Genomic DNA, 23,781 nt, shown 5'->3' with positions numbered 1-23,781 from the left:
AATTGGAAATCTGAAGTAAGTCAACAGCAGGATACTACCCCATGCAGCAGTATTCAATTTTAATAGCAAATGAAATGCTTCATTCTCACCCTTCAGTGGCACTGCAAGGACTTTTACTATCCTGTATTTATCTCCAGAAAAAGAAGGCTCCACTGACACCTCAAAATTCACATGAAATATATAAGGGTGATTACCCACAAAGAAATAAGCAGTACAGTGCTGTATTCACTCTTCTTGATGAAAAACAAAAAACAGCTTCATAATACTAAGAACATCCTCCTTAGCTCTTAATGACAAAAAACAGGGAACGTATTCAGTTGGAAAAAGACTTACCTGTTTCTCAGTACTCTAGTTACTTTAGGAAATGAAGTCACATGACTGCATCAGTTCTTAACACAAAACGACCAACAATAAACCTGGAGGTATGATAGCTTTGACATTATTTATCATTACAGCAGGTAGCAATCTAGAGTTCCACCAACCAAGGAATACGAGAACCTAGCTAAATCATGCACTTTAAAATATGCCCAGAAAAGCCTCGTTTCTTTCCTGACCATCAGTACAAGTTTTAATAAGTACATGTTATAATGCCTTCTTCCAGTACCCCATGGTCCTTTACTTTTACAGCCCATAAATGCTATGTTAACTCACTATAAATTGCATTGCAGTTCTAAAAAGAAAGAGAGAAAGAGAGAGAAAGCGTATCATAGTGTGCACATTCGTTTTGCTATTTTACTTATATATTGCTATTTTCAAAATACTATCTGTATCCGCCTACTGGGACAAACAGAAGAAACGCCCCTTACACTGAAAAAAAAAGTAAAATGGCCCAGAAGCCACCTCCATCTCAGATGGAGTTTCACTGAGGAAGGCCAGCCACCACAAAGTTCTTCCTGCTTGCTACAGAAAACGTCTATAAACATCCATGACATGCTAGTCAGAAACATCTATGTTTAAAACGGGACTGCAATCATTATACCAACCAAAGGTTTTAGGGCGTTATACAAACGCAATGTTTAAAGACAAACACCGAACTGATACTGAAAACTGAAGGAAATCAAAGAACTAAGTCTCTTAAGGATGTCCTTAGAAATCAGCAAACTATGAACTGAGTGACCAAAGAGGCATTACATGAAATCTCTGGATTCAGTCTTCAAAAAAAAAAAAAAAAAAATCCATGAGGTGTTTTTAAGAGATTTTGTTAAGTTCAAAACTGGTAGAAATTTATGAGGTAGCTCCCTCTTCTGGATCACCAAACAATGACAATCCAACTTAAATGGCAAGATGCAGAATTTGGCTAGTAAATAATACCTTTCACTATTTTGATAGAACAAGGGGTAATGGCTTTAAACTGAGAGACGGTAGATTGAAATTAGATATAAGGAAGAAATTCTTCACTATGAGGGTGGTGAGGCACTGGAACAGATAGCCCAGAGAAGATGTGGATGCCCCATCCCTGGAAGTGTTCAAGGCCAGGCTGGATGGGGCTTTGAGCAACCTGGTCTAGTGGAAGGTGTCCCTGCCCATGGCAGGGGGATTGCAACTAGATGATCTTTAAGATCCCTTCCAACCCAAACCATTCTATGATTCTATGATTTGGGGAAGAGACTTATAAAGATGTGACCTACTGACCATTATTTTGAATAAGGAGTTTATATCCGAATAGCATACTAGAAGAGAAAGGTAGCTGAAACCCCTGAATAGTTTGATATCATTTTGGAATTTTTTCATCAGACAGTACAAACATGCAAAAGAAAAGATATTGATATCTGCTTTAAATCTCTCTGCATTTTACTGAAAAATGCATTTTACTGCATTTTACAGAAAAGAACTGATAAATAAGAATATTAATAACAGGTCACTTTCCCACCTGTATGGCCTGCAATATGACTTCTGAATTCATATTTGGAGAAGTTAAGCTTCTGGGTTGTAATTCTTGAAACAGAAGAATCTTATCTTCTTAGAATTTCTTCCAGCTTTGACAGGTTCATACAGAAAAAAACTGCACAGTAGGAAAAAATTCTTTGCACATCAGCTATTCAGACATTCTCCAAGACAGCTTGGGCAATTTCTGCACACATGTATGAACTGGAATTGGAAAGATCAGAAAACAGGTACTCTCTACCCCTGTATAAAACTCAGCTCCATAAAGGAACCCTGGCTTTCTGACTTGACCTATAATGGAAGAGGAGGCTTTGTGAAAACCTGGTGATTTTTCTGTATCTCAGCTGGAACCACAAGCAATTCTATACTCTTTAAACTGTCCATCACTATTCAAGCTGAATGTTTGACTTAAATACAAAAATTAGTCTAAATGGCAAAGTTGTGGCCCCAATGAAATTACTGTTTACTTCATCAGTGTTATTATTGATAACAAAATCACAACATAAATTAAATTATTGCTTATTTAATGAGAAAGAGGGAGCATAAAAGATGTCCCTGTTAAATTCTGGTCTAGATGATAACTTGAAAGCATGATTTTTGACTTGCTAATACCCACATAATCAGGTGCGCAACAGTGTGATTTCATCTTTCATGATATGTATACTGACTGCATCTTAAAGTATGCGGCCAACTGGAACACCCAAGGAAATTCTGATCATTCAAGCACAGATAAAACCAAAATTGCCAGGAGTTATTTGGATGGAACTGAAAGGATCATATAAAATGGTAAGCCTTGTAGACATGGAAATAGTGAGAGACAGAGGGAAAAGAGCTAAGATCTGCTGTGCAGGCACCTGCTGCAAACAGCAGACTTCCGATGACACAGAGGGGAGACCCCTTTGCCAAACTTTGCAACAGTCAATGGACGGAGACCCCCCACAATTCCCTTAGCAGAAAGAAGATGTACAGAGAACAATGGTAAAGCAAAACCAAAGCTGAGGAAATCAACAGAAACTAGAAAAGCCGACTGAATATGTAAGTAAAGATATTAAAAAGGGGCAGACTGGAAGGAAAGAAAAAGGATCAATGGGAGATTAGAGAGCAAAAAGGCAATTGGCTGAAGACCACATCCTGGAAACTGAGATCATGAAGGCTGCAACTTCTGGCATCAGAGAGCCAGAGAATTAGCTAAACAAGTACAGCGTATTAGAGGGAGGAAGAGGAGTCCTTGAAAAGGGTAGGAAAACCTGAAAACCTGGTTAAAAAAAAGATTAGTCTGTTTTTCTAGCTTCATCTAAACAGCAACACCACTTTTCATGTTACTGAAAAGGAGCTAACATTTTCAGTGAGATATTTACGAAAGAAAATAATTAACAAAGTGTTAACAAAGTATTTGTTTTATGGTCAAATTACACTTAATGATTCTTAGGCGAAAACACACTCTAGCACCCATATTAAGTTCCAATAGAAACTCTATGAAAGCAAGGATTTTCTAAATCATTGCAATTAAATCATCTTAATGTACTTAATTAAATCAATTTATTCCATAAAAATCAAACCAACTCCTAATCAAAACACAAAATTAGGAAACAACAAATGAGAAATGTAAATAAGCCACTCACCTTTTGCTTTTCATAACAAGTACATATTCTTTCCAGTATTTTATTGTCAAGCAAGAAGTCTTTTTTTATAGTAATGTACAGAAATATTTGAAAGATTCTTACAAAACCCATGCCATGTATAAACAAAGACTCCATAAACAATAGATAAAAATATCACAAAATGGACTATTACTGAAGATAAGAATCACTAGAAGTAAAGCTATCATATGAATAAATAGAATTTCAGTATACTGTAATCCTTCCTCTTTGTCTATCATGCTGAACTTTTCATATTGAAACTTAACATCAAATTGTGCAGCAACAAATAGAAGTATAATCAAATATCCACATTTTCTTGTAAAGAGTCATTTACTGGGTCTGGTCTTACACAGCCACATATGATGTCATAATGGGAACAAAGTATGATGATAACACTTTTCAGACAGGAGCCCTTTCCCTGCACTGCAGCAGCTCCCAGACATCAGTGATAACCAACCAAACACTAACATGAATGACTGTAAAATAAAGAGGGATAAAATACAGGGAGTTGCTGAACGTATAAACAGGGATGTATGAAGTAGGACTGGAATAACAGTATCATCCACATACATGGCGTCAGAGGGTATATTAGGGTGCACGCGAGCCCTGTGACACACCTTGCAGTGCTGTATGCAAGCTAGTAGTGTCCTAAATGTATGCTGGGGTGAGACAGGGGAATACCAGTCCCTTCCAAGCACCTTGGTTTCCTTTGAAGAAACCCAGAATTGTGGGGTGCAGAAGAGGCACAGTTCACTTCACTAAATCTCCAAATTGGACAACTGGGAGCCCAGAACTGTAAAGCATACCCCTCCAAATAAGACCTCTTGGAAATACAACATCCATTCATGGTCATCATACTTCAAAAGAAATGTTGGCAAACTGTGAAGTGTTAAGAAAAGAGCTGCTGCCACGCCTTTTTATAAGAAACCAAGGAAAAATCAATTGTTTGGTTCAGCCGAAAAACAACCGAGATGCAAAAGCATCTACAGATGGAGACTTCCTATTTAATTAGACTTTCCTAGTGAAGGCATGACTCACAAGGACATTGCTTCAGTTGTAAGCTTGTGCAATCACATTGCTTTCCATGGAATTCGTGTAATAATGGAAAAGACAGTATTGAACTAAATCCAGACTTATTGTCTTTGATTGAAAACTACAGTAAACAAAAAGCTATTGGAGGTAAACCTGACAGTGATTAAATTCATATTCATAGTTCCTTCAAATGGTACAAACGTACCTTTACAACAAAATAGTGTATTATTCATCTTCTCAATAAATCTCTCTTCAAATTACTCAGAAATAAAAGAGAATGGTAGAGCAGTGTAAGGTAAGTGACAGGAAAGTTCACATCACAATTCACAAGGCACTAATGTTAACAGGGCTTTCAGCCACGCAAGAGCATAAAGTTACAAAATGGGTGAAAAGAAAACTTACACTGTAAACCAATTTCAAGTCTCTGATGAGCTGACTTTAAGAGTGAAAACTAAAAATATTATTTTTGACTCAATCTTTTCATTAACCATACAGCCGTTACTGAATGTAATGCTATCTAGAATAACATAATGCCAGCTTAGAATTCACAGCATATACTATTTCAAACATGCTTTAACTTATACAAAGTTTGCAAGAAGTTAATGTGATTTGGAATTTAAAGCAAAGTGTCTGGAATAAGCCGTCCTGTTAACAGTCCACTAGATAGTCTGGGCAAACGGTACAACATTTGACTTTTCAGAAGTCCCAAGTACTAACTGCTTAATAGCTGACATTCAGCTTCTATAAAAATCACATCCTTAACTTCTGTATTTTATTTTGCTAGCCTGTAAATGGATACTCTAATACTGTTCTTCATACAGCTTTTGTAAGGCTGCACTTAATGTGAGAAAAGTGCTTTGAGATCTTTAGCATGAATAAAACATATTTTGCACTTAGACGTTAATTATAGAAGTAGCAATATTTGAAATACGGTTTTGTTTCAAGGCAGCAAGACTAAATCAAATATCATTATCTTGCCTTTGATTGTGATGTTTTACTTACTATGCTCTATTTTTCCCTGCATTTGAAATTTGCAATTTTGCTTTTCTGTTATGTAAATCAATGTTTTTCATCTAACACATCTATTTTTGGAAAAAGAATAATTTTCTTTCCTAGTCTAAGACAGAAATGTTGCAGAACACAATTCTGAAGTCTAACTGACAGAGTACCGCAAGGCCATTGAATGTATTCAATAGCAAAAGCACCAAGAGGTGCCCAGAGGTCTCATTGTACTTAGAATATTAATACATAAATGTTTATCTATACAGATATATATCTAGATAGATAAACACACAATAATATTTAATAGAGATTAATTAGTCCTTCTGTCCATTGGTTAGGTGGTCCTAACCAATGCAGCTGCAATCACAACAGTTGTAGCCTTTCTGAAAAGTAAAAAGAACTCGCGTAATGACAGAAAAAAAAAATCTGCATTGGAAGTCATAGGAACAATCCATTTTAAGCTAAGGATTCTGTTTGGCTCTGTGTAATTTCAGTTATTTTAGAGGCAAACTTCAGCAAAGGAAAAGGTTTGGACTTTATCCAAAACACTGGCATGCAAAAGAGGTCAAGCCACCTGTCATAGTGGTCCTTTCTTTTAAATGTTGTTTTTCACTTCTGCAAAGTCTGCTGATTATATTGCTGTATGTGTTCCTAGATATCAGTGGCATTTAATAGACAACATGTATTCTGGAAAACGCATGTCATAGTTATATATATAACCTCATTAACATAAACAGGGTTTACTACCTGCAGATGACTTGGATTCTATAGCTTATGTGACCAAATTACACTGCTTCAGCCTGTTTCCTGTTCTCCTAATTTCACATATTCCCATGCTGAGTAAAGAAGAGAAAACACGTAAGATTTCCATTTAAGTCATGGAGTAAAACTGGGCATCCATAAGTTGCCAGTGTTAAAGAGAACTGAAGTCAGGGTTAGCAAACTAATTTTAAAAATTATGTCATATGACAAAATATGACCCCAAAAAAATTAAAGGAATAAAACACCTGTTGAAAAGAAAATGTTACAGTCTCAAAGCAGTGCTGAAATACTGGTATTTACCCAGACAAATAAGGTTAAGAAGCATATTCTACTCATTCAAATCTTTAAATGAAAGTAAATGCCAACCTAAAGCTTGTTTTCAATGTTCTATGATGCCTAAGAAATGCTGTCACTCACTCATTACACTCCCTCACACAGATGTAATTTCCACCCCCACCTATCGTCATCACATCTGGTTTGGTATGCAGTTTCACAAAAAGAAAAAAAAAATTAATCTAGGCACAAAATCACAACATATTTTGAGAAATGCTTTAGTATACAAGTTATTAAATATACCTTCAAATGTAAACTACCGTGGAATAATTGGGGGGGCAGGGAAATAAACTTACTCCAAAGCCTTGATCAAGCTGTAGCTTATTATTAGTACACTGGGGTTTAAATCACTTCTCCAAACAGCAAAACACAAGACATAACACAAAACTTCACATCCCACAGAATCACAGATAATAAAGCTAAAAGAGACCCTGAACAGGTAGTCTATCTACCTGCCCCAAGGCAAGATCTGTAGCTTTATCACTTCAACACGTTTGTGAAACAAACCTTAAATACCTTAAGTGAGCGAGATTTCATTGTCTACCTACCCCATGTATTTTAGTTCAACAGCTTCACTGTTGAAAAGCTTTCCCTAATGTCTAACCTGAAGCCAATCTATTACAGCGTGTCACTTTCCTCAGCATTGGAAAGTTTTTCAGTCCAGCTGAACTTGTGATGCATTTTAAGCCCTTACAAAAAGTAAACGCACACCCCTCAGAAATGCGTAACAACAGACCAAAACGTCGAGATGAGGTCCTAGCTCCACTTAACTTACTGAAAACAGACACTGAAATATGCTCACGGACACTGCACACTATGCATGTGGCATACTGGCAAATACAGGTTGACATCTAAGTTTAAATACTTTGCATGTTCAAAATCATACGTGGTTCAGAGACAGAGGGGAGACTTTCTTGCCCTGGACCTAAAGGCTGTTCCTTTCCTGATCACAGAGTATTAAAAAAGAAAACTTTCCAGGTTACCTCTCTCTTCAAAGCTAAGGGGGGGAAAAAAAGGCCAGAAAACTTTCCAGCAGCCTCATACCAGTAGCCACCGATGCCAAGGCCAAGAGGACTGATGCCACCTGGGCCGCTAGCTGCGAAACCCGACTTCTCCCAAAAAACCAAAACAAAACCAGCCGAGACACTTACAGCAGGCCCGGCGCACACCAACCATTGGCGGCCACCCGCTGCCAGCCCACCTCCCCGCCTGCGCTGGGCCCACGCACCATCTTCGCCGCCCCACAGGCCCCACGCCCCGGGCAGCTGCCATGTTCTGCCAGGGCCACTCTCCCACCAGTGAGCCACGTTTCTCCACGTGCCGCCAGCCGGGGCAGTGGCCGAGGGGACGCGCCCCGCCTCAGCACCCCCGTACTCACCTTCAGAGACCTCAAACTCGGCTGCTCCATTGAGCTGGTAGAGGCACCAGTCAACCGCGCTCTCGCCTGGGGGGCCGCCAGCTGGGCAGGGAGGAAAGGCACAGTCAGTCAGGGGCACCCAGGGCCGGCGTGAGGGAGAGGGCTGAGGAAGGGAGAAGGGAAAGAGGGCGGCGGAGGGGAGAGGCAGAGCCGGAGGAGTGGGGAGGAGATGGAGGGGCAGAGGAGGGAACGGAGGGATAAGAGGGGACCAGGGAGGGCCGGGGGAAGGGAGAGCGTTTCCAGATACCCTGCTTGTGGGACATGTGTGTTGCCCTCCGAAAGCCCAGTGCGCTGAACTGTTATTTGCTTTGCTCCCAGCGCCGGTAGCTCGGGGCGCCTCCTCCTTCTCCCAGCGGAGCGGGCGGCGCAGGCAGCCGGCGCTGCCTCGGGGCGCTCAAGGAGCCGGGGGAGGGAGGACGGGAAAGAGGGGAGGCTCCGCCCGGAGCTCCCGGCGGAGGCGGCGCAGCCTCGCCAGGACCCGCCGCGCCCGGCACCGCCGGCCCTGCCGCGGCCCCAACAGGTGTGAGGGGGCGCGGGGTGGCCCCCGCACCGCGGCGGGATCCGGGGCTGTCGGCGGGGCCGCGCCCCCAGCGGGACGCCGCGGGCTGCTGGCGGGGCGGGTGGGAGTGGGCGGCCGCTCGCTCCGCCTGGGGCGAGCCCCAGTCACGGCGGCGGCGGGATGCGACGCCACAGCCTGGCCTTCCTCCCGGCCTCCCTCCGCGGCCCACAGCGGAGGCTGCTTCCTCCTGTCGGTTCAACTTCAGTCATGAGCTCCCCACCGGGTGCCGCCGGCTGTGCCGTGTTCCTCCACAGTGCCTCAGCCACACGTGCCTGCGGTGCGGCCAGCCTGGCGTCTGCGGGTGGGCATAGAATCATAGAATTATTAAGGTTGGAAATGACCTCTAAGATCACCGAGTCCAACTGGACACCAACCCCTGGAGAACACCACACACGGGGGCCTCGCCAGTGTCACCCATGCTAGCGTCCCTACGGCCTCTCCCGGCTCGCCACACCGAGTGCCAGCAGCCGCGTTTTCCTCACGACATTCACCTCAGTTCTCTTACCCTCCCTAGGCCGTGTAGGCTATTTTACGGATAAAGGCTGCAAATACCATGTAAATTGTCAGGTTTTATAAACGCCTAAATCACTGCAAGGCTAGAGATTTTCATCTGGACCCCTGTGGATCCACAAACTGTCTTTACAGCATCCATGAGTGGTAAGTAAGAAAGCAAACCCGTTATCAAGTAAGCTTAAGTGCTCTGTGCAGTGACCTTTGTCTGCGCTGGAAAATGTTTAGGGGAACGGCAAATTTTAAAACACTGAAACAGTCAGCTAGAGTGAACTTAACGTTAATAAATGCCTTTATTCTTACAGACATCCACCCCAAAAACTCCACAGGAGGGAAATGCAAAGCTATGTTAATTGTTCTGTTCGCCAGGTGGCTTTCTCGGTATTTAATTTAACATGATTGTGACTGCTTAGCTTATAGCTGGCAGCATTCTGCCTACGTCTTCTGTCTTTTTGAGGTGAGTGTCAGAGGCCCACGTATAGCACAGCTCGTGTCAAAGAGAGCAAACACACTTTGTATGGGCAAATGAGAAAAGCTTAAGAAATAATACAGGAAGACTATAATCAAGCCATACTAAGAGATGAGGAGCCAACAAGAGGATAAAATATCAGTGTAGGCAGCTGTCATGGCACAATTACACTGGCTCCTCCATCTAGCTTTTTGCTGTTTGTGAAACAGTATGTAAATGGTGGGGAAGCATTATTTTCAGCATAAATTCTACTTGATACACCTACATTCATCCCTTTTTTGCAGCAAGTGAAGACCCTCCTGACGCCTTTAGGTGTGTAAACTATGGGCAGTTTGATTCAATTTTTCCTAATAAAAGTATTCTGTTCAAATATTTATATTCTTCACTGCATCCACAGTGTCACACTCTGGCCTTTGTGAAAGAATAAGGAGGACAATTACACTTTCTGGAGAAATAGGTTTAAAATGGGAGTAACATTCTGCAAACATTCTCAGCTGCTTTTAGAAACAAAACAAAACGCCAACACTTAAGCTTTCCTGGGAACTTCACCTAAATTACGAAGCCCATAATGCCTTCTGAGGTAAAAGAACACCAGTTCATTTAGACAGTGTGTGTGTATATATCCCTAAGCCATATGTTTGCTGGATGTGCACTAGCTTTCTTGGAACTGAAAAGGTTTAAGCTGATGATTTGGGGGAAAAAAGTATCACAGAGCTGTATTAAAGTAAAGCTTCATCCAGCTGCTTACAGTGATACTAACTCCCCCTATAAATTACCTACAGACCTTGATTGCTCTTCATAACAAGGTATTATCATAAATAATTAATTATCATAAATTAACCATAGCATTCCAGTGTTAGCCTCTTTTTTCTGGAGAAAACTCTAGTCTACCATATTGCTTAGCAAACAAGGGCCCTGTTCTGAGAGAATCCATTCATATTAGATGTAATTTTTATAAAATGTAGCAATTTTATGCTGTTTAACTCAGTATTACTGACTTACGTAGCATTTTTCATTCTGGACTTCAAATATTTACAAACTTTATATGTTAAAAAATTCACCCAGTTTGGCATGTAATGCAGCACACTTTTTTTTTTCTTTCTAAAATGAGGGGGTAGATGCAAATCGCATTTACAGTGTGTGATCTGTTTCTACAGGTATCTTGAATATTGAGATGGGTTAATTTGCACCCAAGTGCCAGCTAGTCCAGTATGAATTAATCTTTTATCAGTGAAAGTCTGTAGATGGACACTCTTAAGCTATTTGTGATTGTTTCCTTCAGAGGGATGACTGGTTTAACTAGGTTTGGAAACTAGTAATGCTAAATCAACAGACAAACTTGACGGTGGGAGGAGGTCCCACCTTCATCTGATGTCCTTTACTTTTACACTGTTGGAAATGAGCTAAGAGTTTGGTATGATTTTTTTGGCATTTCAGGATTGTAACGTTGTTAAAAACATGTAATTTACTCAAACTAGAACTTAAGCAATATAGTCAAATTACACTACTGTGTATTTTAAAGAGTCAAAGTTTTAAAAAAATAGTTTAAACTATTTTGGCTTTTAATATCGCAATGATAGATTGGGCATAAACTGGTGCCACTGCAGACAAATTTCTGAGGAGATTGTTTGGGCTACATTACCCTATAACTTTTTTTAATTATGGGTTGGATTTTTTTCCTTTTCAGTAGGACTTTATGCAGACAGAAGAGTCTACCTTTTTCTCAGCACAGAGTCCACCTCTTGCTAGCAGCGATAAGACAAGTCATAAAACTAATTTAAATGGGATCAGAAGGTCAACCACATAAAATAAAATTTAGTCTTGCTACAACTTCAAAACATCAAAGATGCAGACAACAATCCATAATGAACTATTATACCCTGAAATGAAGAATTCACGTTCAATTCAAAGAATTTCCTCAAAAAAACCCGTAAGGATTTATCGTCATCCGAGATGCAGAACTCAACATCTCTCTGAGCAACCTAGTTTTAGAAGAAAGCTAGCCCCAGAGTTCTCAACAAGAGCCATCAGCACCTCCCGGGGGCCGTGGTTTTAACGGGCTCTTGCACCCTGCTGTAGGGATCTCAAATACCTGCAGGGCAGCTGGGGGCTCAGACGAAGCCACCCCTCGTGCCTCGAAGTCCTCTCATTTAAAGAAAAACTGCTGTCGTTTTTTTGTTCTTTTTTTAACGAAGCAGCTCCCCCTGACCTCCGCGCGGTGGAGGCGGTGCCGCGGCGCGGCAGCCCCCGCTCCCGCCCCGGGGACGCCCTGCCGGGAGGCGGTGCCGCCGCGGCGGGACGCGGAAGTGCAGCGGGGAGCCCGCGGAGCCGCCATGCGCCCCCCGCTCCTCCTCATCCTCCTCGGCCTCCTCCCGCGGGCCGACGGCCGGGGAGAGCTGCGGGCCTTCGTGGTTGCCCACAGCCACATGGACGTCGGCTGGGTTTACACGGTGCAGGTGGGGCCCCTGCCGAGCGGGGCTGGCCGGGGCGGGTCGCGGCGCGGCCGCCTTCCCCCATGGGGCGGCCCGGCGGCTGCTGTGGTAGGAGTGGGCTGGCGGCTGGCAGGGCTGAGCCTCCGCCCGCCCGGCCCCAGCTCGGCTCCCTGTGCGCCCTCGGGCCTGCGAAACTGCCCGAGTCGTGTCACGCTGGCTGCGGGGGGTCTGCCTGCGCCTGCCCGAACACCTGCCCGCCTGCAGAGAGACGCATGAGCCCTGAGTCTGTCCTGGAGTGTGCTCCAGCGCCCGGTGTTTCGGGGTCCCGACGCTCGGTTGGAGGCGGCGTGGTTAGCTTAGGAGCCGCGACCGTGAATTTTGGGTTTGCGTGTGCCTGTGTTCTGCAGGATGCTTCTGATGGATTTTTTTTTTTTTTTTAAGGTGTGAAAGATATCTCACCATTGTCTAAAATGCAGTACAAAACAATTTTTACATCATGGTGGAAGTTTAAAATCTATATTTAAATAAGTAAAATCTTACCCGATTATTTATGCTGGATCACTGCTTATTGTCTCAGAGCATCTCATTAGCTGATAGAGGATATGAATTGGAAAGAAAATTCTTATTGTTGCTTGCAAGTATCCTGGTTTGTGAGAACAATTCTTTTCAATTCCCACAGACGACTGGGGTTTATAAACTTTGTAGGATTGGGTAATATCTTACTGCTTAGTTCCAGTGTAGTTTGAGTCAGAATAAAGACTGGCTTGCCTTAATCTCCAAAATACCTCAAGAAAATATTTTCAGTAAGTTACCACATGGAATATTTTGGTATTGTATTAAATTTGAAAAGTCTTTGTTCCACTCCTAAAATCTAGTGTACTCCACTTAACTATTAAGAGCTAAAATTGAGCCTGATGTTGTAATCGTTGTACATATACTTGGATTTTAGGATGTATTGTTTGTAGCCAATTGCCAGTGAAAAATGAAAATTCCTTCACAATCATTTGAATGTGTCACTGTTGAGTATTAGTAAAACTTAAAAGCTATTCCCTTAGTTAAAATTTCATATTGTATTAAGCATCTAATCATAATCTTGATTTTAAAAAGCCCTTAAGAACTGATCAAGAAGTCATTGAATAAGTAACTATTTAGATAAGCACTACAGTATTTTAAGTTATTCCTCCTACACTCAAATGTTTTCCCTTTTCTAATGACACTTTAGCATTTTTACGAAGATAGCTGGATTTCAGTTGTGGAAAGCAAGGGGTTAGGAAAAGTTCATTTCTGATTTGGATCACATCATCCCCTTCTTATTTTAAAATGTGATTTTTGTGTAGGAAACTTGCCTAAATTAAAACCGTGTATTCATATTTTACATATCGTGCCCGTTAGTTTTTAGGTGGGTGAGAGATCTATATGTCAATCACTTTCAGATGTATGTGTATGTATTGTGGTGTGTGTTCTTAAGCAAGTACCAGTAGTTTAAGTAGAAAAGTGTTGTGGTTAGTGTTAAAATAACTGTGCTATAACATGTAGATAACTTTTTTACAAGAAAACACAGACATTGCAGGAAATTCTAGGATCTTTGCTGTTGTCCTTAGCATTCTTATCACTTTGAAACTAAGTGAAGGGTGGAAGACACGATCTGGTCAGCAGAAGTTGTTCTGGCAAGGATAAGTGTACATAAAATATCTTGATGTGCGCAACTTTAAAATTAATGTGGTGGTGTTCATTTGATACCATATCATAAGATATAACAGTGTGATAGGTTATTTGATGGATACAGCTGTCATGTTTGCCTTCCAATAAAATCCGTAGGCCTCATTCTGGAATACAAGCGGCTTTAGGACTGGCATAGATGCACAATATTCTCACACTGGATGTTTCTACATCAACAGTCAAACTAAGAGTCCTTTGCCATTTTGGTTTTACTCTATCCTAAAATATCAAGCAAAATTGAGTTAATTTTCAGGACTGAAGCTTCTAGGGCCATAATAGTGTAATTTACAGTATGTGTATCACTGTATTATACTGGTAGTGCACACCCGCAGCACAGTCATACTCGCTCTGAAGAAACAATTCTGATAATTCAGGCCATCAAAAGAAGAGCAGAAATGGAAGAATAAAGTGTGCATGTGGGTTTTTTAACTATGTTGGTGCAAAGTCTTATTCATGGCATTGCTGATTTAAGGTAAGCAATGAGAGACAGGGTAAGCTGTTCCCAGTACATCAAAAAGAAAGCTTGTATTGATGTCTGCTCGTCTTGGGGGAAGCTACACTATGATCTAGTCAGGTCTGCAGTCAGAGGATGTATTTTAGAGCGGAAGGGCCCACAGGCTATACATAACCGGAGAGAACTTGGTCTTTCTAAGCGTACAAAGGAAGTGTGCAACAAATATGAGGTGTTTGATCTCTCTCTTCTGAAGCCCAATGAGTCTTCAAAACAGCCCATTTAATATGGGCCAAACATAGAGTTCATTTTCTACTTTTTTTTTTTTTCCAGGAAAGTATGCATGCTTATGCAGCAAATGTCTACACATCTGTTGTAGAAGAGCTAATGAAAGGAAAGCAGCGCAAATTTATTGCTGTGGAGCAGGAATTCTTCCGACTCTGGTGGGATGCAGTAGCCACAGATACGTACAAGCAGCAGGTAAGCTGTACCAGAGGCAAACTTCCTGCTAACAAAGAATCCATGCTCTTTTCGGGGGACAAGGAGGGGCAAAGAGCTTTATCATTTGCTTTTTACCCAGGTCTTGTATAAGCTGTCTCTGAATCTGGTGCTTCTTATGAAAGGACATTAACTCTCAAGGCAGTTGCAAGAGGTTAAAACCCCAACTATAGATCAGAGCAGTAGGAGGTAGTAACCTTTGCACTGAAGACTCTTTACACTTCACAATTCTTGTTTCATGGGTGACTTTCTTATTTGGGGGCATGCTAGCGTAAGATGTGCGTGATTCTGAAAGAGGCTGCACCAATATCTGTTAAACATCTGAAGCTTATAAACTGCTTCCTAACACTGCTCACAAGAAGGAACGAACTTTCCAGTTAAGTACTGCTCAAAAACCTGCCATTTGTAAACAAGGAAAATGCAGCAGAGAGGTGACTATAGATTCAACAGCAATAACTGTTTCCTGGGTTTGTTTATTTATAAGCTGTGATCTGTTTCAGGCTTTAGAGCTTTAATTTGAGGATTTTTTTTTTTTTTCCTAGGACATGGTGAAGTTTTATTTGTCATTTCTTCTTTCCTCTGGCATGAAACAAACATGCTGAAATCAAAGACTGGACTGGTAGCCTAGCAGCTGGTCACGTGTTGCCTTGCAGTGCAAGGTGTTTAAGTGTTGGACCCTAAAACCAGAGGGTATACAGGTGCAGCTTCCCATAGGTACTCACTCAGAACTCCACGGTCTGTTTTGTTACCAGGGTCCAGGCAATAGCAGCGTATTACTTACAGTACTTTACATTACAGTTTGTTTAAAACATTATGTAAAAAAGACACCTCTTGTCTGGTTTTTTTTTAACCTAGTCCTTCACGAAATTCTGAACTTCCTGTAATGTTTAGTATTTAAATAATAGCTTACAACCTGTGTGCAGCTGACCTTTGTATGAGAGGTTTTGCTGTGTTCACTGTTTTTGTGTGGGCACTTTGCCCATACTTGCCTGTTGCAGGACAATTTTCTTGTCTGTTTTTAATTAGAAAACTGTACTGTAAGTCTGGGGTGGGAGAATTAAAGAAAATAGCATAGGAACTACTTTGTGCAGGGACAGAAGAGTACTCTAACTTTCTAAGGCAAGTTGATTCTATTTCAAGTATGTTATGCTGGTGTAACCTAAACATAAAGTAAAGGCCCGTGTTTCTAATATCTATTCTTGCTATTGTGTGGAATCCAGAAGAGTAAATGTGTATCACATTTGACCTCAGTAGTGCAAAACTAGTACATATGAATCAGCCTTTAATTTCCTAGCCTGATTACTGATAATTGTTGCTTTTACATATTTTTAGTTAGTTGTCTAGTTACTTTATAGTTGCTTCTCTGAAAGTTGAAATTTTTAAAAACAAAATCCTCTTAAACTTGTGTGTCAAACATTTAATCTCTAATAAAAAGAGCTATGATGCTTGCTGGTAAGTGACATGTTTTTAACATTAGCAAATTGCAAATATTGGGCCTTGAAATTAGGTCACTGGTTACTGTCCTGCTTTTTCCACTTGAACTCTAGCATTAATGATTTTCTGTAGTACAGGCTCTCTGGTTTTAATGTTGCCATTTTTTTCCTTAATTTAGTATTTTATTTGGAATACAGGATTTAATTCTAGTTTCTTTTGGAATGTCTGCTTTGGATTAGAGCGGTAGCATTAAAAACTGGTAAAAGGTACAGCCTGGGTACTGAAGCTGATTTTACAATTCAGACAAGAGAATGTGTAGAACTGAAATGTGTTGCAGCAGTATTCAGCCAGATACGAACCTCTTAGTTCTCAGTGCGTGTTATTTGCACAATATTTTCTTGTGTGAACCATTCTTACTGTCTTACCTTGGCTTGATGTCTGGGTGTTTTAACTAGGGGAAGAAAGGTGTGTAGCCACTTCTGTCTGGTTTGTAGGGGTGAGTTGATGTGAGAATAGTAGTAGTTGTCCCAAGTGCAACAGATATGTTATACTACTGTAGCAGCCTGCTGTTTGTAGTACTGCTGTGTCTGTTTCCTTGGTTCCTCCTTCCTTTTGCCCAGTTCTGATCAGTAAAAGTGCTTGTCATTAAAGATAGTTTTCTTTTTTTTTCCCTAGGATTGGATATTATTTAAATTACTTGAATTATTTTTCTTGTGTTTTCAGCCTCTCAGTGGTTCCACAAAACTTATATTAAAAAAAGTTTCCATGGTCCAAAGTTTGGATCAGAGGTATCTTTTTTGGACATCCATCCAAATGAGGAATAATAGCCACAGATGCTTTTCATGTAGGTCAGGACCAGTTCTGTGCTGACACCAGATATCAGTTATCTGGTCTCCCAGCATGCTAATCAGTCACCACAGTCGGCTGGAACTAATTTATGAATGCTGAGCCCTGAAGCATTTTCACAACATTGTGAAAGAGAGAAATGATTATAATCAGAATTGACAATCTGGCATCGTATCTGAGCAGACACGGGGGCATTCACTGAAGTTCCTGGGGAAATAAACATAATAGCTCTGGAACTGGCATCCTACATGACAGATTTAAAAAAAAAAAAAGGCGGGAGGGTGGAGATTAAAATACGTATTTATACAAACTTTCTTTTTTTGGAAGTTTGAGATATCTTTGAAGTTTTAGGTAGTGAAGTAACTATAATAAAAACAGAAGACTCTCTAACACTTCTAGAAAGGGACACAGACTATCACTGCCTCCCTCCAAACACACCCCCTCCCTTCGTCCAGCACATTTGCTGAAAGTTGTACTTGTCGGCACACTTGTTGTTTCTAGTGGGTGAAATTAAACACACACACCCCCCCAAAAAAAAAAAAAAACAAAACAAACCGACAAAAAAAAAAACAGAAAAACCGTGAACCGTTGTCGTAATATATTGACAGTTTTTAGACTAGGAAAAAGAGACCAGAAATGAAGGTTAGCAGTGGGTTTATCAGACAGGCAAACTGGCTACATATGGAATAACTACTTCTTAATAAAGCATTCTGTCTCTCATAAGTTGAGCAACCTGTCCATCCTCTGAAGGCAAGGTAGATGCATACAGAGTAGAAGGGATGTGTTTGTGGCCATGGTGTGATGGCACACTCTGTCTCCCTCCTGGATCCCACAGATCTCAGTCTCAAAACTGTTACAGAGGTGATAGACTAGAAGCTCTGGGAGCCTCGCCATTGCTGCTTGCATGGGGTTGCATATTGCGCTCGCATCCAGCCACCCAGTGCCTTTCCTAAGCCAAGACAGATGCAGCAGGAGGAAGACTTTGGGAGAAGCACTAGTATCTTCTGCTTTAATCCTCCAGCTCTAGTTGCCTTGAAGCAGGATCCTAGGCTGCTGCCAGTGCAGTGTATGGGGACAAGTCTGATGTTTAGATGGTATAAAGGGACGGTGATAGCCCTACTGAGGAACACCAGAAGGTCAGGGTCTACCTGGCAGTGCATCCTTCATGCTTGCTACCTGGTTTCAGTGTAAGCTGTATAAATCAATGCACTGTGCAGCGCATTGCTATGCTTTTTTCCCCTTCTCCTTTTGATAGCACTCAGTACAGACAGCCTTTTATCCTGCTTTTGTCCTGGATGCCTTCTTGACAAGTGTTGTGTCTAGGTAATGTGCTGAAATGAATTTGCACCCTTTTTGGATAAGACTGAAATGATGTTTATGTTCTGTGTCTTAATTTCAATATCACAGGTCCATCAGTTGCTTCAAGAGGGACGATTGGAATTTGTCATTGGAGGGCAAGTGATGCATGATGAAGCTGTGACACTAATTGATGATCAAATTTTACAGTTGACGGGTATGCATATTTGCATTTAACTTTTATTTTTCATTGTTATGAGCTTGGGGGTTTTGATTGTTTTTCATTTCTCCACCCCAAGATTGCTATTATTTTCTTACTCCTTAAGAACTGATTAAAGCATCCTTTATTTTTTACATGCTGGTGGGTTATCTGTATAAAAATCTTTGCTTTAAAAAAACCCAAACACAACAGTTCTGCAGTAAGCAGAAGGGTTACTGAAAGCTGGCTTGCAGTTTAATCAGTATTAGTTATAAACTCCTTTGAGCTGAGGCCTTTTTTGTCTGTGTGTGTTTGAGAGCTTAAGCTCCTGGGAAGATAGTTATGGTGAAATTGAGGGTATGAAATGCTTGGGAAGAAAATAGCTGGTAGCAATTCAGAGTGTGAGGAGATTGTATTGTTTAGGCAGTGTCTTCTGCACAACATGGGCCACAGAATGACACTAAGGTCATCTGAACTTATTTGAAAGACTTGCTTGATGAAGAAACCCCCATTTGTAATCATTACGGCATCCTGGCCTGTATTAGGAATAGTGTGGCCAGCAGGAGCAGGGAGGTGATGGTGCCCCTGTACTCGGCACTGGTGAGGCCGCACCTCGAATCCTGTGCTCAGTTTTGGGCCCCTCACTACAAGAAGGACATGGAGGTGCTGGAGCGTGTCCAGAGGAGGGCAACAAAGCTGGTGAAGGGCCTGGAGCACAAGTCTGATGAGGAGCGGCTGAGGGAACTGGGACTGTTTAGCCTGGAGAAGAGGAGGCTGAGGGGAGACCTCATCGCGCTCTACAACTACCTGAAAGGAGGTTGTAGCGAGGTGGGTGTTGGTCTCTTCTGCCAAGTAACTAGCGATAGGACGAGAGGAAATGGCCTCAAGTTGCGCCAAGGGAGGTTTAGATTGAACGTTAGGAGAAATTTCTTTACTGAAAGAGTGGTCAGGCCTTGGAACAGGCTGCCCAGGGAAGTGGTTGAGTCACCATCCCTGGAAGTATTTAAAAGACGTGTAGATGAGGCACTTAGGGACATGGTTTAGTGGGCATGGTGGTGTTGGGTTGACGGTTGGACACGATGATCTTAGAGGTCTTTTCCAACCTGTATGATTCTATGATTCTATGATTATCAGCAGCCTCTCTTAGAAATAGGTGCGTATTTCCAAGAGGTGCACTATTTCCCATTTTAATGTTCTAGCTTCTGCTTTTAGCCGTTCGTATGTTACACCTCTCCGTCTGATGGTTTAAAGAGTCTTTTAGTATTTAGGTTTATGTCCATTTGGTTATTGAAAAAAGAAACAGGGTAAATAATGCCACCACTATGCTATAGATGCCTGTAATACGCCATGAGGGAGTAGCATGCTTTTTTGGGGCAGGAGGGGATTATTAGCACCAGCTGTCTGTCATGGCTGATATAAACCCTGCCCGTTTCAGGGCTACACTCTGGGCAGCTTTCTACGTGGGAGAGTAAAGGGTCAGAAAACACTTTTATCGTTTGCTGAATCTGACTGTGCAGCACCACTGGTCTTGTTCCTTGCTTGTCAGTGTCTATCAGGAGCTCAGGGATAGCAGCTGCTTTTGCATCTCAGTGAGTCACCACATCACACTCTGGCCAAGAGGAGGAGAGGGGATGAACGTTGGGGTTGTTTTCTCTCATCTGACTCCTGTGTTTAAAGGTTGTTATATGTGCTTAGTACACTGAACCCAGGACTTCTCCAAAGAAAGCAGTAATATTGACTGAAGAGTCCTTTTGTTAAATGCACATACAGCTTTTTCCTTCATTGGAGTTAGCTGCAAAAAACATTATTTCTAATTTAATATTTCATTCTATGTATAAACATAATTTTTTTAAAAAAAGAAAATTCAAGTTTGGTAATTTATTCAACAGGAACAAAAGTATTAATATATTTTGAAATTCCCATTTATTTTTCCTGAAAGCACTCTGCTCAGTTTGAGTACATAAAAACAAAAAAATGTATCCTTGCATTGTGTGTGGAGTTCATCCTGAAAAGACAAAGCCAGTGCAGACATTTGTGTTTTGGAAGAGCCTAGCAAACTCTGCCTAAAATGTGCTTCAGTCAGAAGAGTTAAAACAAACACATTGTGAATGTTTTCTCTAGAGAAGACATTAATCACACGAAAGATGAGGTGAAAAGATGTGGTTGTATTTTCAAATAGTTCTGAGCATAATTCCAGAACTATGAAATTAAGATCTGCATATTTTTTTTTTTTTATGATGAGGATCCTAGTGCAATATATTGGAGTTCTGAATAAAATCTACTGCTTAGCAGGTTGTTTTACATTCATTTAAATAGTTTGTCTGAGTTTATTCTATTGTCTGGTCTTTCTGATTTGGAGGTTTCTTTTTTTGAAACTTGTTTCAATACAGAATTAATAACATTGGTTGTAAATATCATCTTGTATCAAGATTGCTATTAACTTTTGGCTTTTTTCTTTTTTTATGATTGAGGATCATATTCATTTTAATTTTGTTTACTGGATGGCTTCCTTGTCTCTTTGTCATTGATATGAGACTGAAATTTTCTGATGGGCGGTATGATTTGAGCAAACACAAACCCAGCTTGTTGTTTTCATGCAGACTCCAACCTGGCTATTAGCCTTAACCTAATCTGTATCTAAATACTTTTTCCCAGGCCTGTCTCTAATCATAATTCCTTTTTGTTATTCATCTTTTATGATGTTAATAAGTTGTACTTGGCATAGCAAAATAAATATTGTCAGTGTGAAACTTTCTGCTGTGAATCATTAAATTCCTGAAACTTTAAATGCTTTGGAAAACAGCAATAAAGAGCTATCCTTTAAGTGCTTATCTGTAATACTATATGCCTATTAAATTTATAAAATGAACTCGTAGAAGTGTTCCTAATGTAAACAAATTTTGCTTTGCAGAAGGCCATGGATTTTTGTATGAAACTTTTGGTATCAGGCCTCAGTTTTCTTGGCACATTGATCCTTTTGGAGCTTCAGCTACAACACCAACTCTTTTTGCTCTGGCTGGTTTTAATGCTCATCTTATTTCTCGGATTGACTATGATCTGAAGGCTGACATGCAGAAAAACAAGGTAAAAATACCCTTGGGAATGGAACCCACTGCCAGCCTCTGCTTACAGTAATCTAAACCATGACAATAAGATAAGCATCCCTCTGATCTGTGCAAGAAAATGTAGGTATTTCTTCTCTAAAAGTGACATGCTGATTGCATGTGGTAGTAGTGAAATATATTGAATCCATGTAATATGGTCAGTAATGTCTTCATGACTTCTGGTCAAGGATAAAATAGAGTCTAGCCTGAAGAAGACACAAAATGTGGGCAGTTGGGCAAGGCGTAAATGGATGTTGAATTAGGAGTGTTGGAACTGGAGGCATCTAGAATGGGTTTCAGCTTCCCGTGAGAAAATCTTAGATAGATTGGGGTTTTTTTATAGACTTTTAAAATGTAGTGTGGTATGTTTGGGAGCGGTGGTTGTCATGCTTGGAACATTTATTTGTGCCTGTAAAAGCAATAATACTAGGTCAGTTAGGGTGGCGGCTAATCATTTTTTTGTTGAATTCAGTTTTTGTTTCATGTTCTGCCTTCTCTCACACAGTGTCCCATACACAGTAAATGTTTTTCTTTTCAGATCACAATGTTGGACCCTGATCTGTCATCAATTTTACACACTAAATTATGTGAAAGTAAGGGGCTTTCACTAGCATGAGCTGAGCATTAGGCAGTTTTTATGAATCTTGGGTGAAACTCAAGCATCTCTGAAGAAGACAGCAGAATTCCTGTTGAATTTGGTGAAGCCAGGACCTACCACCTTATGTTTGCAGTGAATTCCAATACTTCCTTTCTGCTAAAATCTTTTATGAGCTTTCGACGATCTTTTCCCATCTAATTTTTTTTCTGGCACATGACAGTCTGGAGGCTTCCAAAACTGTAAAAAATTCTGTTTCAATGATTTAAACATTGATTCCCACTGACTACAGTGCAATCCAGACTACATCTGCATCTTTCCTAGCTAGAGGTGTCCAACTTCCACTGAAACCAGTGAGGTGTAATGCCTGTGATAAGCTAGGCTTACGTCCGGGTTTTAGCAGTATGCTGGCAGTGTGCTGCCTCCTCTCCTTCTCCATCAATTCAAATAGAAAGAGGGAACACTATAGCCTCCTATATATAATATGTGACCTTGCTTGGAGTACCATTGGCTGGTCTTAAGTAAAAGCACTTTAAGTATTACAGGTGGTGGAAGGGAAGATGGGCACTCTGAAGTCTTAAGTTGTTAATGATGGTATTTCTGTGCTTGTCATCAAGAGTAATGGTTTCTTACCTTTTTTGTTTTACAGAAGCTTCAGTTTGTATGGCAGGGCTCTCCTTCCTTATCTGAAAGACAGGAGATCTTCACCCATGTTATGGATCAGTACAGCTACTGTACCCCATCGCAAATACCTTTTTCAAACAGGTCTGAAAATTTCCCAAATTGGCAGAAATATTGATCACTTCTGAGAGTTTATATTGTTGGAGTTGAATTTTCTGTGACTGTTTTCTTTCAATAGTATTCTACTGCTTGCTCCTGATCTGCAGTAGGTCAAGGAGATGTCTAGACTCTGTAGATCTGAGTCAAAAAGTGACACTCACTACTGAAAGGCATTAAAAAAACTTCAGAATGTTGTCAGACTTTAAAAATAACGCTTTCTAGCATCCGGAGGCTTGGAACACAGGTACAGCTTTCATCTACACATATATATATCCTGTCAGTCCTTATCAAAAAAATATAGAATAAAAATGTGAAACAAATCAATTGCTGTAAACAGAAAATGTCCAAAGCAGGACTGGGTTTTTGTTTCTTTGTCTGGAAAGTTAAGATTTAAAAAATCCAGGAAGTTGCCTATTGCTAATTGATTTTCTGTGGGAGATTTTCAGCATTATATTGGGCTGAGATTGCGTACGTTATTTGTGTATAAATTAAAGCAACTAAAATCTTCCATTTACTTTGTGAAAAAACCCAAGAGTTCTTGAAAACTTTATTTTGCTCACTGGCTTATCCAGTAAAATACTCTTTGTAAATGAAGTCTACTTGGGGGAACATCCTCATTGTTACAAAGCTTGCTGTTTTGTCCTATGATTTCTTTGTTATGTGCCAGCAAGCAGCAGGGACTTGGAAAGTTGCACAGTGTGAAAAGAAAACTGGACAACCTTCCCCCTACTTCCACCCTCAAATAAACACTAAAACCTAAACACTAGCAATGAATATAAACTGAATTTTTTTGCTTCTTATTCCCTGTGTGTCTGCATT

General features: G+C 40.7%; 2 protein-coding genes across 5 annotated transcripts in view; one reads left to right on the top strand and one right to left on the bottom strand.

Annotated features, from left to right (window-relative positions):
* PPP2R2C (protein phosphatase 2 regulatory subunit Bgamma) overlaps positions 1 to 8,379 on the bottom strand; it is a 208,659-nt gene extending 200,280 nt beyond the window's left edge. Inside the window, exons 1-2 of the mRNA XM_075148675.1 lie at positions 8,318 to 8,379; positions 8,032 to 8,112 (exon numbers count right to left, since the gene is read on the bottom strand). Coding sequence (XP_075004776.1) covers positions 8,032 to 8,112; positions 8,318 to 8,333 — 97 coding nt within the window. The 5' untranslated portion in view covers positions 8,334 to 8,379. The remainder of the gene's footprint in view (positions 1 to 8,031; positions 8,113 to 8,317) is intronic.
* Positions 8,380 to 11,638: 3,259 nt separating this feature from the next.
* Positions 11,639 to 23,781, top strand: part of MAN2B2 (mannosidase alpha class 2B member 2) — a 34,049-nt gene continuing 21,906 nt past the window's right edge. The window contains exons 1-5 of one of the 4 annotated variants that reach the window (XM_075148665.1): positions 11,639 to 12,064; positions 14,544 to 14,690; positions 18,396 to 18,501; positions 21,395 to 21,567; positions 22,832 to 22,947. In XM_075148665.1, coding sequence (XP_075004766.1) covers positions 11,942 to 12,064; positions 14,544 to 14,690; positions 18,396 to 18,501; positions 21,395 to 21,567; positions 22,832 to 22,947 — 665 coding nt within the window. In that variant the 5' untranslated portion in view covers positions 11,639 to 11,941. Of the gene's footprint in view, positions 12,065 to 12,756; positions 12,844 to 14,543; positions 14,691 to 18,395; positions 18,502 to 21,394; positions 21,568 to 22,831; positions 22,948 to 23,781 lie in introns of those variants that run through there. The other 3 variants (XM_075148666.1, XM_075148663.1, XM_075148664.1) reach the window with 3 other exon arrangements.

The sequence above is a fragment of the Calonectris borealis genome, chromosome 4, assembly GCF_964195595.1.
Source record: "Calonectris borealis chromosome 4, bCalBor7.hap1.2, whole genome shotgun sequence".
NCBI lineage: Eukaryota > Metazoa > Chordata > Aves > Procellariiformes > Procellariidae > Calonectris > Calonectris borealis.
The sequence above is the reverse complement of the archived record's forward strand: the minus strand, read 5'-3'. Positions and strand labels throughout refer to the sequence as shown.